General features: G+C 42.0%; 1 protein-coding gene across 1 annotated transcript in view; it reads left to right on the forward strand.

Moving 5' to 3' along the window:
- Positions 1 to 18586, forward strand: part of LOC132397672 (contactin-1-like) — a 412092-nt gene that overhangs the window by 353204 nt on the left and 40302 nt on the right. The window contains exons 19-21 of the mRNA XM_059976440.1: positions 3182 to 3368; positions 5294 to 5406; positions 11138 to 11297. Of these exons, the coding sequence (XP_059832423.1) occupies positions 3182 to 3368; positions 5294 to 5406; positions 11138 to 11297 (460 nt within the window). The remainder of the gene's footprint in view (positions 1 to 3181; positions 3369 to 5293; positions 5407 to 11137; positions 11298 to 18586) is intronic.

An 18586-nucleotide genomic window follows, 5' to 3' on the forward strand; every position in this document is an offset into this window, starting at 1 on the left:
TCGCCCCCATCCCTTTCCACCGATCTCCCTCCCGGTACTTATCCTTGTAAACGGAACAAGTGCTACACCTGCCCTTACATTTCCTCCCTCACCACCATTCAGGGCCCTAGACAGTCCTTCCAGGTGAGGTGACACTTCACCTGTGAATCGGCTGGTGTGGTATACTGCGTCCGGTGCTCCCGGTGTGGCCTTTTATATATAGGTGAGACCTGATACAGACTGGGAGACCGTTTCGCTGAACACCTGCGCTCTATCCGCCAGAGTAAGCAGGATCTCCTAGTGGCCACACGTTTTAATTCCACGTCCCATTCCCATTCTGATATGTCTATCCATGGCCTCCTCTACTGTCAAAATGAATCTAAACTCAGGTTGGAGGAACAATACCTTATATACTGGTTGAGTAGCCTCCAACCTGATGGCATGAACATTGACTTCTCCAACTTCTGTTATTGCCCCTCCTCCCCTTCTTACCCCATCTCAGACATATTTAGTTGTTTGCCTGTTCTCCATCTCCCCCTGGTGTTCCCCCCCTCCTCTTTCTCCCGAGGCCTCCCGTTACATGATCCTTTCCCTTCTCCAGCTCGGTATCACTTTCACCAATCACCTTTCCAGCTATTAGCTTCATCCCACCCCCTCCGGTCTTCTCCTATCATTTCGCATTTCTCCCTCCCCCGCTACTTTCAAATTTCTTACTATCTTCCCTTTCAGTTAGTCCTGATGAAGGGTCTCGGCCTGAAACGTCGACAGTGCTTCTCCTTATAGATGCTGCCTGGCCTGCTGCGTTCCACCAGCATTTTGGGCGTGTTGCTTGAATTCCCAGCATCTGCAGGTTTCCTTGTGTTTGCTACATAACTGAGTCTGATACCCTTGTAAAGATGTTCCTTCCTGGAATCCACTCGGCCAAACTTGGTATTTTTCCCAGCTCCAGATGGGTCTTCCGTTAATTTTGTCCCAAAATTTCCTCACACTCTCTCCAAGCTGAATTGTCCATTGAAGCCATCTCCTTCAGTCTTGAATCCACTGAGCTGCTGACCACCTTCCAGTTCCTTCTGGTCCTGGCTCACGTATTAGTTGATTCTTTTGATCAACTATCATCTTCCCCTTTTTCAAATCTGGAGTCACTATCCTTGCATTGAAATACAACCCTTCTGTCTTTGCAAACCTCTCCTCCAGTTAACTTTCCTCTCAAACTCCTTGAGCATATTGGAGCCTTTCAAATTGGGGGCATTTATTTCCTAGAATTCCATCTCCAGACTCAGCCATGCCACTGTACTTATGACTCATTAGGAGCAGGAAAGAGTTCAAGGCTGATATTCTCCTTTTTGTGGGAGGGTAAATGCCGAGATATCTTCACCAGTGGGAGAGTTGCAAATGCAGGGACAGTTTCACATTAAGGGGCTAGTTATTAGTATAATGGAGCTGCGTAGAAATTTCTTCTTGGGGTTGGTGGCGAATCTCTGGAATTCTCTACCCTAAAGAGTTGTGGGAGCCACTTAAATAGAAGCATTTAAAGTGGAAGTAGATTAAGTTTTGAAAGATGGGGGGATCATGGGTAATAGGGGTGCAGTACAGAGGGGAAGTTAAGGCCTGGAGTAGAGCAGTAACGATCATGTTAAGTGGCCTAACCCTGCCCCTGTTTTTTAATGTCCTTGTGCAGTAGTTTCCTGCAGTGACCTCGCATCGTTGATGCCCTTCAAATCAGTGAATCTATCAATCTCTGCTTCGAATGGCCTTTCACTAAAACTGCTGTTTCAAAGACTTCAGCAATTTGGTGTCCTTGGATACTGAAGCTGACGTTGGCCCATGCTGAGTTAGAAAGGTGGCATGGTAGCATAGCGGGTAGCACAGCACTTTGCAGCACCTGCGAGCTGGGTTCAATTCCCGTCACTGCCTGTATTAAGGAATTTGTACATTCTTCCCGTGATCACTTGGGTTTCCTCTGGGTGGTCTGGTTTCCTCCTACATTCCAAAGACGTAGTGGTTGGGAGCTTAATTGGTCATTGTAAATTGTCCCGTGATTGGGCCAGGATTAAATCAAGGGATTAATGGGCAGTGCAGCTCAATGCCTGGAAGGGCCTACTCGGTGCTCTATGTCAATAAATAAAAAACAATAAAGGATATTATCCAACATCGATGTGAAGACTCTTATGTGGTCCTTGATGCTGATGAAACATGGAATGCTCTAGCCAGTCCTGGTTCCACCCCTGATTGGTCACAGTGCCACGCACAATTCCTGCAACATTTTCTCCTCCCTGACTCCTGGGATGAAAGCTGTTGCAACAGTTCTATCACCCTCAGTCTTCCTCCAGCCGTGCATAATGTGGAAGTTAAAGTCAAGTATGGACAGTCTGACACAGTGGTAGTCAAGTGACACCTTTGTAGTGACACGACAACACACTGGAGGAACTTAGCAGGTCAGGCAGCATCCGTGGAAACAAACAGTTGACGTTTCCACGGATGCTGCCCGACCTGCTGAGTTCCTCCAGCGTGTTGTGCGTGTTGCTTTGACCCCAGCATCTGCAGAGTATTTTGTGTTTACCTTTGTAGTGAGACAGCCAGATACACCTCTGCTTACTACCGACGAGATAGGCTGGGTTAACTCTGGCTGTGTGGACTCAAGCCAGATGAGTGAGGCTTCTGTAGAGAGACTTTTCCAGAGACCCTTTACACAATAGGGGGTGTCAGAGACAAACAAGATACAAAAAGATGTGAAACATACACAAAAACTAAGGCTCTATTCTCTTTACTAACTTCAAAGTATCATCAACTGTCTGCTTGGAGTTTCAGTTGACTTTAGCACCTCTGTAGTGAATGACGATTGACCTTGCGAGTAAGGAATTCAAACATATACAGTTTACAGTGATCAGTATCCGTAACTGATAAGCCAATTCTGTATAAAGATAGCAGTTTTCTGTTCAGACTTCAGAACAATGTGGGTGACAGGCCAATGGTGTTCTCCTTGTGCACAAGTTAAATAAAAAGAAGTGCTTGAGTCGAAGTGGGCGTGTATTCTGGGCCAAATTATTTTAGTTATTTTATTACCAGTGACAATAGTTACACCCCTGCCTCTTGCCCCTGCTCTTTTCAGATTGTTGAACCATCCAGTGCATTGCTGAGCCATGGCAGAATTCGCTTTAATCTCCAGCTAGTATAAACTCTTATTCTTCTGATTTCTCTGCAGATCAGGTACCGAAGGGTCATTGACACCGAGGCAGCCATGCAGCGAGTGAGAACGGTCGGATTTAACACAACGGCCAGAATCAGAGACCTGAAGCCCCACACACGCTATTCTATAGAGGTCAGGGCCTATAACAGGGCTGGCGCTGGGCCTTCCAATCAACCTATAATATTCACCACCAAAAAAGCACGTAAGTACCACCTCGGTAATCTGGGATTTCATCCAGTGCCGTTTACCATTTTGTTGTGTCAGTTGGAATGAATTCATGTATTCTTGCCTTTTAATGTGTTCATCCCCTGCATGGGCTGAAGCAGGATTCTTGCTGGCAGATAGGCTATTTAAAATACGATCCTTCCCAAGTGACATTCTAAGGTTGCTGAGGCAAGGCAGTTTGGCAACAAAGCCGGGACTGTTGTCACACCATCTCACCACCAGCAAGCTAATGCGATCAGATCAAACACAATAGATGTGGCAAAGAATTCACAGCACAGGAGAGACATGGTGTACTATATGGTTTCTGACTGTTTATATAGAGTCACAAAGCTTTCAAACAGGTCCTTCAGCCCAACTGGTCCGTGTCGTCCACGATTCCCATGATTTTTTGGGAAAACCTTAAAAAACAAGGGAATGGCTAAGGTTTTAGTAGATGTATCTGTGATAATTTACTAAATTTCTGTGGACTTTACGCAGGACCCGGCAGGTTGTAAGATAGTGAAGTCACACCACTGTTTAAAAAAGGATGAACACCTGTAGTCAGAAAATGCTTGAAGATATTATTAAGGCAGAAATGGATGGATTGAAGTGGTTCCATAAGGCAGACGCAGCATGGATTCACAAAGGATAATTTCTGTTTAACAAAGTTACTTAAGTTCTTTAAGGATATGAGCACAGTGTACAGACAGACGTTCAATAAGGTGCCATAGGAAAAGCTTAACCATAAGAAAGCATGTAGTTTGAGGTAATGTATTAGCATGGATAGAGGATTAGTTAACCAATAGAAGGCAAAACGTTGGAATAAACGTGTGTTTTTTCTGGCTGGCAATCAGTGGTGAGCAGCATGCTGCAAGCATCAGTGCTAGCGTGTAACTGTTCTTGAGGCCCGCTAATGATTTGCAAGAGGGGACTCAGTGTAGTGTATCTAAGTTTGCTGATGGCACAAAATTGAGTGGGAAAGTAAATTGTGCAGAGGCTATGGAGAGTCTGCAGAGAGATATAGATAGGTTAAGTGAGTTCACAAAAGTCTGGCAGATGGAATACAATGTTGGTAAATGCAAGGTCCCCACTTTGGAAAGTAAATAGAAGATCAGATTATTATTGAAATGATTGCAGCCTGCTGTTGTGCAGAGGGACTTCGGAGATGTCTGCATGAATCGCAGAAGGCTGATTTGCAGGTGAAGCGGATTATCAAGAAGGCAAATGAAATGTTAGTCTTCATTGCTAGAGGGAATGAATTTAAGAGCAGAGAAGTTATGCTGTTGTATGTAACTGTACAAGATACTGATGAGGCCTCACCTGCAGTACAGCAGGCAGTTCTGGTCTCCTTAATTGAGGAAAGGCATACTGACTTTGGAGGCACTGCAAAGGAGGTTTACAAGCTTGACTCCAAAGGTGAGGGTTTAACCTATAAAGAGATTAAGTCACCTGGGACTATACTCATTGCAATTCAAAAGAATGAGGTGTGATCCTATAGAAACATAAAATTATGAAAGGAATAAATATGAGAGATTCAGGAATGTTGTTTCCACTGGTTAGTAAGGCTAGAACAAGGGGTAAATAGCCTCAAGATTTGGGGGAATAGATTTAGAGTGGAGGTAAAAAGAAACTGCTTTTCCCAGAGAGTAGTGAATCTGTGGAATTCTCCGCCCAGGGAAGTAGTGGAGGTTATCTCATTAAATATGCCTAAGACACAGTCAGATATATTTTTGCTTAGTAGGGGAATTAAGGGTTATGGGGAAAAAGTAGGTAGGTGGAGCTGAGTCCATGGCCAGATCAGCCATGATTCTATTGAATGTTGGAGCAGGCTTGACAGGCCAGTTGACCTACACCTGCTCTTATTTCTTATGTTCCTATGTTCTCAATGCTCTGTTCATCTGAATGTGATGAATCATTTTCCAGCTCCCAGCAAGCCTCCGAAAATTATCGACACCACAAGATATGGCACGTACTTCAAGATTACCTGGGAAGCAGTGGAGCCCTTGGACAATGAGTCAAATGTCGAAGGCTACAAGGTGATGTGTGAGCAGTGGAATTGTGTGAAAAATGCTTTAGGCAGTGAAAACCGTATTGTCTACATTCCATTCCCTCCCTTTCTCCATTACTCACCAGTGTTCTCAAGGGACAAGGTTTTAACGCAAGGGGTCACCCCTCTTTTAGTGACTGATCTCATTTGTCTCCGCGTTGTGGCATAAATCAACTTTGCTGCCAAAAAGTTCACATGCAATGGGTGTTTGTATAATGCTTCTTTCCACTCCCATGCCACAAGCATTGGTGTACCGTTCACATAAGGTGAGATCGAGCAACCCGTGAGCATTGATTTCATTTATCCGGTCACGTCTCTTTTGTGTTTGTTCTTTTGTTTAGAGCACAGAGGGGACAAGGATGAGTGAAGAAGTTACCAAGATTTATGGTTGGTGGTTTGACAGGATGCAGAACCAAATGGTGAAAGAATCACTAGTCTTAGATAGGTTTTGCTTTGTGATTCTCATATTCTAGAATCATAGAGACAAATTACACGGAAACATGACATTTAGCCCACTGCATCTATTCAACCACTAACTATCAGCCATTTATGCTGGTCCTATATTAATCCCATACTTTATTCTTTGCACATTCTGATCAACACCACCCCACCCCCAGATTCTACTACTTAACTACACACCATAAGACATAGGTGCAGAATTAGGCAACTTACAGTGGCTAACTAATCTATCAGCCCACAGGTCTTTGGGATGTGAGAAGAAACTGGAGCTGCTGAAGGAAGTCTGCACTGCCACAGAGCAAATGTGCAAACTACACACAGTCAGCGATGGAGATCAGGATTCAACTGTGTCTCCAGTGCTCTGACATAATGGTTCTGTGAGCTGTACAGCATGTGTTATCCTGGCTTCTCTCTGTTTCTAAAGGCTTTCTGCTCCCTTTGTTCATGGTTCTGTCAGGGAGCACCAGTTTCCCCAAGAATATTAACATTGCTTTGTAGGTCTATAGAGAGAAAAAAACAGTCAACCTTTTTGTATCATTGAGCTTTTATCAGAACTCAAAGAAGTTGGGAAGATAGAGAAAGACATATGGGTTAGTAGGTTCATTAGTCACATGGGTGTAATTGGGCTGTATGGACTCATTCAGCCAAAAGGGCCTGTTAGCTTGCTGTATCTGCAAGTAGTTTTTTTTAAATGGATGGAACAAGCGATTGAATGGGGCCAAGAGAGACTGAATGATGCTAATGGCCATAGTACTGGCTCAGACAGAATGATGAACGCATGCTAACGTAGTTAATCTATCTGAAAGAGATGTGCTTAATTAAAACAGAGGAGGAACAAAAAAATAATGTGGGAACTGTGGGGTTCAAATCCCTGCAGATATGAGAGGTTCACAAATAAAAACAGTGCTGGAAATACTCAGCAGATCAGGCAGCATCTGAAAGAAACAAACACTGAATATTGATGACTGAATCATAATTGCCCACATAAATTAAGATTCAATGATTCAAGGTTCAGAGTAGATTTATTCTCAAGGAAAGTATAAAGGCAGTCACAAAGCAATGAACCCTAAAGAACCCTTTAAAAAAAAATAAAGACCAAACCCCAATGTGCACAGAGAATGAGGGAGGAAAAAAACAAATCATGCAAACAGTAGAAATGAGCAACAACAACAATAGCATTCTGAACCAAATTGAGTCCTTAGAGCCAAACTCCCAGAGCAGCCTGGAGTAGACCCAAAGCCTCGGTATTCGGTTCATCACATTAGCGGAGCAAATCGCCGCAAAGTTCGCAGACACAAGGCTCAGCAGCCTCAGACAGTTTTATAGCCTTAGTGCCATGGAGAGGAGTCACCAGTCTATCTTCTCCTAATGTGAGAATAATGTAAAAATAAAGTGCATTTGGATTTCTGCTTCACCCAATACTTCAATGATAGGAAGAAAAAAGGATTGGGGAGGGGGTTGTCCTATCTCCCACAGTGACACGGGAAGGGTAGAGGATATTATGGAGATTAAAAATGAACCTGGGATTAGTGGATGGTACAGTCATTTCAGAATGTTATAAGCAGAGGAGGAGATACATCTGGTGACAACATCATGTTGAAGGTGTTGCCTGACCTGTTAAGTATCTCCAACATTTTCTCTTTCAATTTCAGGTTTGCAACACCTGCAGTTGTTTTGCATTTTGGACATTGAATAAATCTCTCTTACTGAGTCTTGATGCGTTAGTGCGTGCATCCAATTACCCAAGAAGCAATTGAAAAAAATCATTGTTAATTTTTATTATTCTGTAAATATCCTTGAGGTGCCCAATCCTAATTTATCCCTAATTAGCTGTTGCTGCTTAGGGTTTACAAGCGGGGTAGAAACTGCTGGCTGAAACCAAACCAATTTTAATGAACATGATTCAGCTAGCTGTCAAAACAACAAAATAGCATAAATGAAAACATCTAGTTTTATTATATTTGGTCCCAACATCAAAATCACAAACACGGGTTATGAACAGCTGCAATTACCACACTGATCTGTAAAGAGTCCTTCAGGTAACACCACCTACTGGAAGATATTTTTCCTGTCAGTTTTCTAGACATCATGAGGGCTGTGTTTTTGGACAATCCTTTACCCAGAGACCAAGCACTTATATCTGCAATCTCCCAGTACCCTCCCTGTCAATTTCTGTCAGAATCTCATCTGTCTCAATGAGGTCACTTCTCATTCTTCCCTACCCCAGTGAGTATGGTCAATATTGTTTAATCTTCCCAGCAGCCACTGCCCTGTGTACAAGACAATAACAGCTCAGTCCTACTTAAATTCTGTGTGGCTTTTATGTGGTTGATGAATCTTTTAACCTAACCTCTTGTGGTTAAAACACATGCCCAGCATTGATTACCATAGTATAAGTTTATTTTAAAGCTGCAGCCACACATGAACCTGACACTGCCCTGCAGTGTCAGAGATCTGAGCTATTTGGGGAAATCTGCAGAAACCACTGCACTTCATCCTGACAAAATGGTGTCTGATAAGGAACTTACAACATCCTTGGATTCAGAGGCCAAAACTGCATGCTGTGTTTCCAATGAACATTCTCCAAATCGCTGTTCATTCTCAACTAATCTTGCACATATTATTGCAATAACCTTGCAATGAAGACGAACGTACCACTCGCCTTCATTCTCTATCTGCATGTTTACTTTGTAGGATTCCTCTGCATATCAGTTTGAACTGGTTTCTTGAAAAAAAATGTTTTTCTGTTCCTCCTCCTGAAAGCGAATGACCTCACATTTTCCACATTACTCTCCAATTATCAGCTACTTGTTGTCTGTTTTTTCTTTGTCCATTAACCAATTCCCAGTCCATAGCAGTATATTTGGCCCCAATTCCATTTGCTTTAATTTTGTTCAGAAACATCTATGTACTATCTTACCAAAGGTCTTCTGAAAGTCCAAATACATCCCAAACATTTACATTTTCTGCTAGTTTGTAGGTCCAGTAGAGGACTCCATTCTGTGATTCCTTGCTGAATCTGCCTTTAATATTTTACAAATACCTTGCTAGTGCTTCTTTAAAAGATTCTCAGATTTTTCCTGCTACTGATGTCAGGCAACCTGATCTGTAATTCTCTCTTTTCTCCTTCCTTCCTTAAACAGCTTATTCCACTCTCAACTATTAGCTGCATTTAAAAAAAAGGTTTTCATGTATGTGATTTCTCTTCCTTGTTTTTCATCATCACTTTAAAATGAGGAGATTGAAGCTTCTCTCCCCCAAGCTAACTAATTTCTACTGGAGCACCGTCGAGAGTGTCCTGACCAGCTGTATCACCATCTGGTATGGGGAATGCAGAGCATCTGACTGCAGGACCCTGCAATGGATCGTGAAGGCTGCTGAGAGAATCATCGGAGTCTATGCACCCCCCTCCCCCCAGACCAGGACATGCACCAGAAGCATTATGTTAGCAAAGCCCTCAGCATTGTGAAGGACCCCTCCCATCTGTCCCACAATCTCTTTGACCCCCTACCGTCAGGCAGAAGGTACCACAGGATAAGAACAAGGGCTGTTAGGCTGGGTAACAGTCTTTTCCCCCAGGCTGTGCAACTTCTGAACACCCTGTTACTACCCAGTACACATTATTTGTGACAGCGTCGGTGGCATTATACTGTTGTATATTTAACTATGTGTGGTGCATGCACTTTATGTCAACTTGAACATCTGCAGAATATTTTTATTATCTGTGAATAGTACTGGGTTAATATTATTTTATGTGCTGTATGTGATATATGTACTGTGTTTTGCACCTTGTCTCCAGTGGAATTTTGTTTTATTTAGCTGTGTATATGTGCACAGTTGAAGGACAATAAACCTGAAGTTGAAAATCTTTCACTCTGATTATTAATGCTGAGCCATAGAACACAATTTAATGCAGTAGATTCTGGGTAATTAGGCCATTGTTTAATCGGGGCAGCTGATTATTCTTAAAGAACAAAACTAATCGAGAAAATAGTCAGGATTCCCTCCTTCTATTTGGGACACTATGCCACTTAAGTGAGGCAGGAGACTGTTGCCGAACAGTTTCTAACTAACAACAGAAGCATGCAGTTGTGTGGCTGTTAGATACCACACCATGCTTAGTGTGAATAGTTTTTACCTTAATTCAGATGCATGTGCTTGTTTTGAAAAAGCAATGATTTTGGTCACTATTAGTAAAAAATAAGCAGTAAGACATTTCAGAACTGTTTTCCTCACTGCAGTTTCAAGTGGCTTGGAAAAGCCAGGAATAGCATGGACTGAAAATTGAACTATTTCACTACTTCAACTGGGAACTACAATGAATTTGAAGGCATCAACAATCATTTTGAATGTTACAATGAAAATAAAGATTTGGAGGATGCAGTTGCGGATAGCAACGTATGAAGGCAGTCCATTATCTACAATAGGGGACTCCGCTATTTTGTTCGTTCCCAGTTAATCAAAAGAACACGTCAGCGTTTACTGAATGAAGTTCTCCATCGATAATTATAAGGAACAAATACGTAGTTTTAGAGTACTGTAGTAGTATTGGTAAAGTTCTAATTTGTTCTATATTTTAATTGAAGTACATAATTTGTTGCTCAGTTAAACAGAATTTTGCCTTTTTTATACCTTTTTAGCTATTTCCATTAAATTTCAGCTAATTGGGGCAGCTGCTTAATTGGGCCAAAATGTACTAGTGTTTCTCAATTTAACCGGAATCCACTGTACGTAGTTTATCTTAATCCTCTGTGATTTAAACATTGTTTCTCCAATCTATCAACATGACTATAATTCCTGGAATCAGAGCTGGTAAATCTGTTCTCTATTTTCATATCTTTTCTGAAGTCCAGTGCCCAAAATTGGACACAGTATTTTATTTAGTTTTGCATGACTTCCTTGGCATAACTATCTCTAAGTTAAAATATCAAACTATTTATTAACTGCTTCTTAATCTTATCTTCCCGCTCCCATAGATGTGTGCTGTTACCCTTGATCTCGGCACCCACATTAAACTACTTCATAGTGTTCTCTTTTATTCTTCCTTCCAATACATATCACTTCATACTTGTCGGCTTTAAAAGTTTCTCCTCAGTATTTTTATCCTTTCCACCTTTGCAGTATATTGCTATCTCTGAGCTTGATGGCAAGGAAGACTAGCATATATTAGGTTACCACTGAAAGAAATTAGCTGAGAAATTCAAGCAGTTAGCACAGTCTGTTTTACAGGATATTTAATGAAGATTTCCTCTCCTTTTTAGGTGCTGTACAGAAGAGATGGCACAGTGAACAGCACACTCTTGCACACAGACGGACACAATATAAACATACCCATTCAAGAAGAGGGCGATTACATTGTAGAAGTAAGAGCCTACGGAGAAGGAGGAGATGGTGCAGTGAATTCGGTCAAGATTACCAAAAGTGAGTTGATGCATCATCCTTTCTCAAGAACTTGAGTGTGTGGCTATCTGATCAAGTTGTTGAGAGTGCTGGAGCAGGAATGTGATCTTCCTTTCCCCAATTTCCCAGTACCAGAAAGGTAGTAATTTGCTGTTAGTTGAGGGTGCGGTAGTGCAAGAAGGAAAAAGGAAATCTTAAAAATGGCTTTGTTTTTTTCACATTTCTTAATATTCATGGATATTAACTGTAAGAATTTATTACAGAAAGAATTTCTAACAGATCTCTGACTAATGTGGCTGCTTTATTTGCTTTAGTTTTGCCTCATTCTACTGACATACGCCTGTATTTACTTCTCTGTTGTTAAGGACCTCGCTAATTCCCGGGCAGTCACTACTGTAATAAGGAAAAGAGCTGTGGTATCTCCAGATCATGCTTGTATTTCTGACAGGTGGACAACCATGGCTCTTAGAGGTGTGATCTCCTGCTAGAGCTTTGGTAGTCATGACTGACTTAGTGTTTTGCTTCAAGGGCATTGGTCAGGAGGATTCTTCTGTCATTTAAAACCATAAGAAATTAAATCAGGTATTGATCCATATACCTTTCAGTTCTGCTCTGCCACTTAATAAGGTGATGACTCATCTATTTTCCCGCCTGATCTACACATCCTTCAAGTCCTTTAGCATCCACACATCCATCAATCTTCCTTGAATGCTCTCAAAGGTATCAAGATCAAGGATGTCTCGCAACAGGTATATTTTATTCTGAGAGGGGAGGGTGAGCAGCCAGGGGTCGTGGTCCATATACATTTCAGTGGCATAGATGTGAGCAGGCTTGAGGTACAGCAAAGGGAGTTAAAAAGCAAGACTCTCAGTGTTGCAGTCTCAGGATTGCTACCCATGCCATGTGCTGGTAAAGTGAGAAATAGATACGTAGGGCAATTCAATGCATTCAAGGTCAAGAATCAAGTTTATTTATCACATGTACGTCAAAGCGTACAATGAAACGTGATGTTTTAATTAATAATCAACACATTTGAGGGTGTGCAGGGGACAGCCCACAAGTGTCATCACACATTACAGCGCCAATGTAGTATGCCCACAATGCTTGGCAGAACACCATAGAATACAACAGAACAGAACACAAGAAGCAACAAAACAACAACAGCAAAGCAACCCCCATTCCTCTCACTTACCTACTCCTCTAACCTCAAGGAGGGTAAGATAAGAAGGACGTTGGATGACCTAAGAAGTCCTAAATTTAGTTAGGTAGGAAAAGGGAGCAGACATAAGGCTTAAGAACATAAAGTTAGATTGATTAGGATGGCCAAAATGAGTCATGAGAGGCAGATTCCCATGGCATTTTGTATTTATAGTAAGGAAAAGAAGAAATCTAAAGTGGAGGTTGATCCAATCAAGGACGAAGGAAGGAATTTATGCTTGGTGTCAGAGCAAGTGGTTCAGGTATTCAGTGAGTACTTTGTGTTTGTATCTACTCATAGTAGGATGATTCAGAAGATAAGGATGCATGGGATCCAGGGGAATTTGCAAGCTTGGATTCAAAGCTTTCCCATTGAAGGCAGAGAGCAGTGGTGAAAGACTGGAGGTACATGAGGTCAACAAAAATCGGTGCTGGACCTCTGTTTGTGATATACACCTAGTGACCACTTTACTATGTATCTCCTGCACCAAATAAAGTGGTCACTGAGTGTATGTTTGTGGTCTTCTACCCATCCACCTCAAGGTTTATGATGTTGTGTTTTCAGAGATGCTCTTCTGCGCACCACTGTCGTAGTACACGGTTATTTGAGATACTGTCACCTTCTTCTCAGCTTGAACCAATCTAGTCATTCTCCTCTGATCTCCCTCACTAACAAGGCATTTCTATCCACCAAACTGCTGCTCACTGGATGTTGTTTTTGTTTCCTGCACCATTCTCTGTAAACTCTAGAGGCTGTTCTCCATGAAAGTCTGTTGTGAGTGTGTATCTAAAATGTGTATGAAAATTCTGTTGAGTGGATTAGCAAGTTTGCAGATAACACCAATACTGATGGAGTTGTGGAAAATGTGAAAGGCTATCAAAGAATACAGCAGGGTATCTGTAGATCAGTTACAGATATGGATAAAGAAGTGGCAGTTGGAGTTTAATTCAGGCAAATAGGAGGTGTTGCACTTTGGGAGGTCAAATGAAAGAAGAAGTAGCAAGTTAATGGTAGATTTCTTAATAGCATTGACATATATGAGGAATCTTTGAGTCTGGGTCCTTAGTTCACTGAAAGTGACTACACAAGTGGATAAGATGGTAAAGAAGGTATACAGCATGCCCACCTTCATTGGTGGGAGTGTTGAAAATAAGAGTAAGGAAGTCATGCTGCAGAAATAACAGTTCCTTATAAAACCTTCGACAGAGACTCCATTTGAAATATTGTGTGCAGTTTTGGTGTGTGCAGAGGTGGTTTACCGTGATGCTGCCTAGATTAGAGTGTATATGCATAAGAAAGGACTGGACAAATTTGTGTTTTTCTCCTTAGAGCATTCAGAGGCTGAGACGAGACCTGATAGAGGGTTTTGAAATTATTAGAAGCATAGGGTAGACAGGCAGAATTTTTTTCCTCAGGGGTAGAAATACTGAACACCAGAAGACATACAGAGTTACATAGAGCTTGCTGAGGAAGTTACAAGGAATGTTGATGAAAGCAAGGTAATGGATGTTGTCTACATGGACTTTAGCAAGGCCTTTGACAAGGTACCATAGAGGAGATTAGTCAAGAAGGTCAGTCACTTGGAATTTAGGATGGGATAGTAAATTGGATCTTTAAATTGGCTTTGTGGGAGAAGCCAGAGAGTGGTAGTAGATGGTTGCCTCTCACTGGAGTGCTGCAGAGATTGGTGCTGGGTCCATTGTTTGTCATCTATATTGACAATCTGGATGATAAAATGATAGACAGGTAAATTTGTGGATGACAGGAAGATTGGGGACATGGTGGACAGTGAGGAAGCCTATCAAAGCTTTCAACATGATCTGGACTAGCTGGAAAATGCCCTGAAAAATGGCAGATAAAATTTAATGTAGACAAGTGAGAGATATAAGGAGGAGACACCAGGGTAGAACTTACATATTGAGAGGTTGAGCACTGGTATCTGGGAATACAGATCCAGAATTCCTTGAAAGTGGCATCACAGGTAGATAAGGTCATAAAGAGAGCTTTTGGCATATTGGCTTTCATAAATCAAAATACTAAGTATAAGAGGTGGAATGTTATGTTGAAGATGTATAATACATTGGGGAGGCCCAATTTGGAGTATTTTGTACATTTCTGGTCACCTAAGGCATCCATAAACTTGAAAGAATGCAGAGAATATTACAAGTTCATTGCCAGGTCTTCAGGACCTGAATTATAGAGCAAGGTTGAATAGGTTAGGACTTTATTCCCTATAGTGTAGGAGAATGAGGGGAGATTCGACAATGGTATACAAAATTATGAGGGGTATAGACAGGATAAATGCAGACACGCTTTTTCCACTGAGGTTGGGTGAGATTTGAACCAGAGGTCATGGGATAAGGTGAAAGTTGAATGTTAAAGGGAAACACGATGGCGTAACTTCCTCACTCAGAGGGTGTGACAGCGTGGAATGAGCTGCCAGTGGAAGTAGAGGATACAGGTTCAATTTCGACATTTCAGAGAAACCTGGATAGGAATATTGACGGGTTTGGAGGACATTGGTCTGGGTGCAGGTTGATGGAACAAAGCAGATTAAAAGTTGGCATGGACTAGATGGGCTGAAGGATTTGTTTTTATGACTCTGACATGGTTTTAAGGTTATAGAGGGAACTTTTAAAGGTGATGTGAAGGGCAAGTGTTTTTTTTTACCTAGAGAATGATAAGTGCCCCCTGGATTGCGTTACAAGGGTAAATGAGGCAGACAGTTGGTGAAGTTTAAGAGGCTTTCAGATAGATGCATGAATAAGAAAGGAATGGAAGGATATAAGTGAATAAAAGGAAGAAGACTATTAAATTGACACCACACACAAAATGCTGGATGAACTCAGCAGGTCAGGCAGCATCTATGGAAAAGAGCAAACCGTTGATGTTTTGGGCCGAGACCCCTAATCAGAACTCCCAATGGACGGTCTTGGCTCGGAACGTCGACTGTACTCTTTTCCATCGATGCTGCCTGGCCTACTGAGTTCCTCCAGCATTTTGAGTGTGTTGCTTGGATTTCCAGCATCTGCAGGTTTTTTCATCTTAGCATTACGATTTGTACAATGTCATGGGCTGCGTGGCCTGTCCAATGCTACAGTGTGATGTTCAGTGTTCTGAAAACTGAGCATCCTGAGGGCTCTATCCCTATAGGACAATCCTTTATCTGGAGACCATTCCACTGTAAACTCTGCAATCTGTCAGTACTCTCCCAGTTCAATGCTTGCTAGAACCTCTCATTCTTCCCTATCCTAGTGACCAGGCCAATATTCTTCAGTCTTTGTCTGGAGAGCAAACGATACTCATCCCTGTAAACATTGTCCTGACTGCAAGACAGTATAGCTCACACCTGTTTCAATTTCCTGCTGTTTTTAGGTGGCACGTAAATCCTCTCCCCTAATTTCTTTTAGGGAAAACACATGCCCAGTCTAGATTAGCAAGCTATAAGTTTGTTCTAGAGGTGCAGTCATGCAGAACCACAGTGTCAGATCTGAACTAAATGGGAAATCTGCAGAAGTTTCTTCATTATTTCATCCTCACAAGGAACTGTCTGATAAAGGAACTCACGACATCCTTCCTCGGGGTCAGAGCTGAAACTGCACACTATTTCAGATGAGTTTTCACCAAATCATTCTGCAGTCTCAACTCATCCTTCAAACTTCAAAATAAGAATCTTACACTACAGGCCAGCATGCTTTCTGTACCTGCATTTTGATTTGTAAAATATTTCTGCACACCAATTTGTTGTGGTTTCTGGGAATAAAAATATTCTTTGTGTTCCTCCTTCCAAAGCAAATGACTTCATATTTCCTACATTATTCTCCATTTAAAACTTTTTTTAAGCCTCTCTCTGCCCATTTGCAGACTCTTTGGCTTAGAAATAATCTCCAATCAAAATCAATGCACCAGACTAGCACTAGGCAGTTAACTAGTGATGCCTCATGCTGGTCCAACTTGGATATGATACTCCATCCCATTCCTAGTGAGGATGCTTATTGTGTACTAGTTCCCAACAGATCAGTTTCCTGCTGATAGTTTGGTAGAGCTCAATTCAGCTGGCCCATTCAGATTCAATTTAAAATCAGGTCTCTGGCTCTGAATGGACACCAGTCTATTAAATTACAACACTGTATGAAATATCTACTAACACCCACTACTGTCAAGTCCTTAGTACTAATCTGCATTTGGAAAGGAAACATCAAGCAGACTTGATGGAGTTTAGTGGCTTGTAGTTTTCATGATTTCCTTTCTGTTCACTGGCGATGGGCAAGATGTTCAGCCCCTGGTTGAGTATCCAACACTGCAGCATTAGTTTTCTGTGGTCAACAATAGGCACAAAATGCCGTGTTTTGCCCTCTCTCTGAGGGAAAGATCTAAGGACTCTAGTAAGCATGGTCTGTAACAACTGAGTTCAGAAACCCTGAGCAGTCGTGAGAGAGCAAAGCGTGTAGATTCTGGTCCAATTGCAAGTGGAGAAAATTGAATTATATCAGCTCTCTGCAGAGAGTAATTGAAGCCAGTTGATTTTGCTGGATGGCTCCTCTGGCTGTACTGAGTGATCCTCATGAGCACAGCTGCTGATCATCAAGCTACCTCTCTTTTGCCTTCCGCAAAATCAGAACCTTTGGGACTGTCTGTCTGCAAAAAGGTAAGGGAGCGATGCTTTCATTGCCAACTTCTCGTGTTCCCCAGCTGCCTGAGGATCCTTCAGTCAGATCTGTTTTCCTGTCATTTTCAGTCAGCCTAGTGCTGACTGCTGCTGCTTTTCCTGCGAAGCTTGGTTCTGGCTGGCAGAGGCAACTGCAAGAGAGATGAGAGTCTGCAAATGCTGGAGTCTGCGGGGCAGAAAAAGCAACTGCTCGTAGGACTCAGTAGGTGAAATCCTGATACCAGATCTTAACCCAAAGCAGCAATTCCTTTTACTCCTCTCAGATGCTCATCACGCCAGCAGTTTGGTGTTATTAGTGAAGTCTGAGCCACACAGTGGGATGTTGGCTGTTGTACACCGAAGTCATATAGTGTGAAGAGGAGCTGGTTCCACTTATTCCCAGTTCTAACAACACCAGTTTTATTTCTCCAGTTATTGGGACGGGTTGTTCTCTGGCAAGGATGTGATTGGTAAGTGGGAGGCCTTCAAAAGAGAATAGGCAACAGGGAGGCAAATAAGATGCTTGGGGAGTATAAAAAGAGTAAGAAAATACTTAAGAAAGAAATCATAAGGGCTAAAAGAAGACATGAGGTTGCTTTGGCAGTCAGGGTGAAGAATAATCCTAAGAGCTTCTACAGGTATGTTAAGAGCAAAAGGATAGTAAGGGATAAAATTGGTCCTCTTGTAAATCAGAGTGGTCGGCTATGTATGGAACCAAAAGAAATGGGAGAGATATTAAATGGATTTTTTGCATCTGTATTTACTAAGGAAACTGGAATGGATTCTATGGAAACAGGGCAAACAATTCGGGAGGTCATGGAACTTATACAGGATAAAGAGGAGGAGGTGCTTGCTGTCTTGAGGCAAATCAGAGTAGATAAATCCCCAGGACCTGACAGGGTATTCCCTCGGACCTTGAGGGAGACTAGTGTTGAAATTGCAGGGGCCCTGGCAGCAATATTTAAAATGTCGATATCCACAGGTCAGGTGCCGAAGGATTGGAGGATAACTCATGTAGTTCTGTTGTTTAAAAAAGGCTCAAAAAGTAAGCCGGGAAATTATAGGCTGATAAGTTGGACATTGGTAGTAGGTAAATTATTGGAAGGAATACTAAGAGATAGGACCTACAAGTATTTGGATAGACAGGGACTTATTAGAAACAGTCCGCATGGCTTTGTGCATGGTAGGTCATGTTTAACCAATCTATTAGAGTTTTTCAAGGAAGTTACCAGGAAAGTGGATGAAGGGAAGGCAGTGGATGTTGTATACATGGACTTGAGTAAAGCCTTTGGAAAGGTCCTGCTTGGGAGGTTAGTTAGGAAGATTCATTCACTAGGTGTACATGGAGAGGTAGTAAATTGGATTAGACATTGGCTCAATGGGAGAAGCCAGAGAAAGGTTGTGGAGGATTGCTACTCTGAGTGGAGGCCTGTGACTATTGGTGTGCCACAGGGATGAGTGCTG

The sequence above is a fragment of the Hypanus sabinus genome, chromosome 8, assembly GCF_030144855.1.
Source record: "Hypanus sabinus isolate sHypSab1 chromosome 8, sHypSab1.hap1, whole genome shotgun sequence".
Taxonomy (NCBI): domain Eukaryota; kingdom Metazoa; phylum Chordata; class Chondrichthyes; order Myliobatiformes; family Dasyatidae; genus Hypanus; species Hypanus sabinus.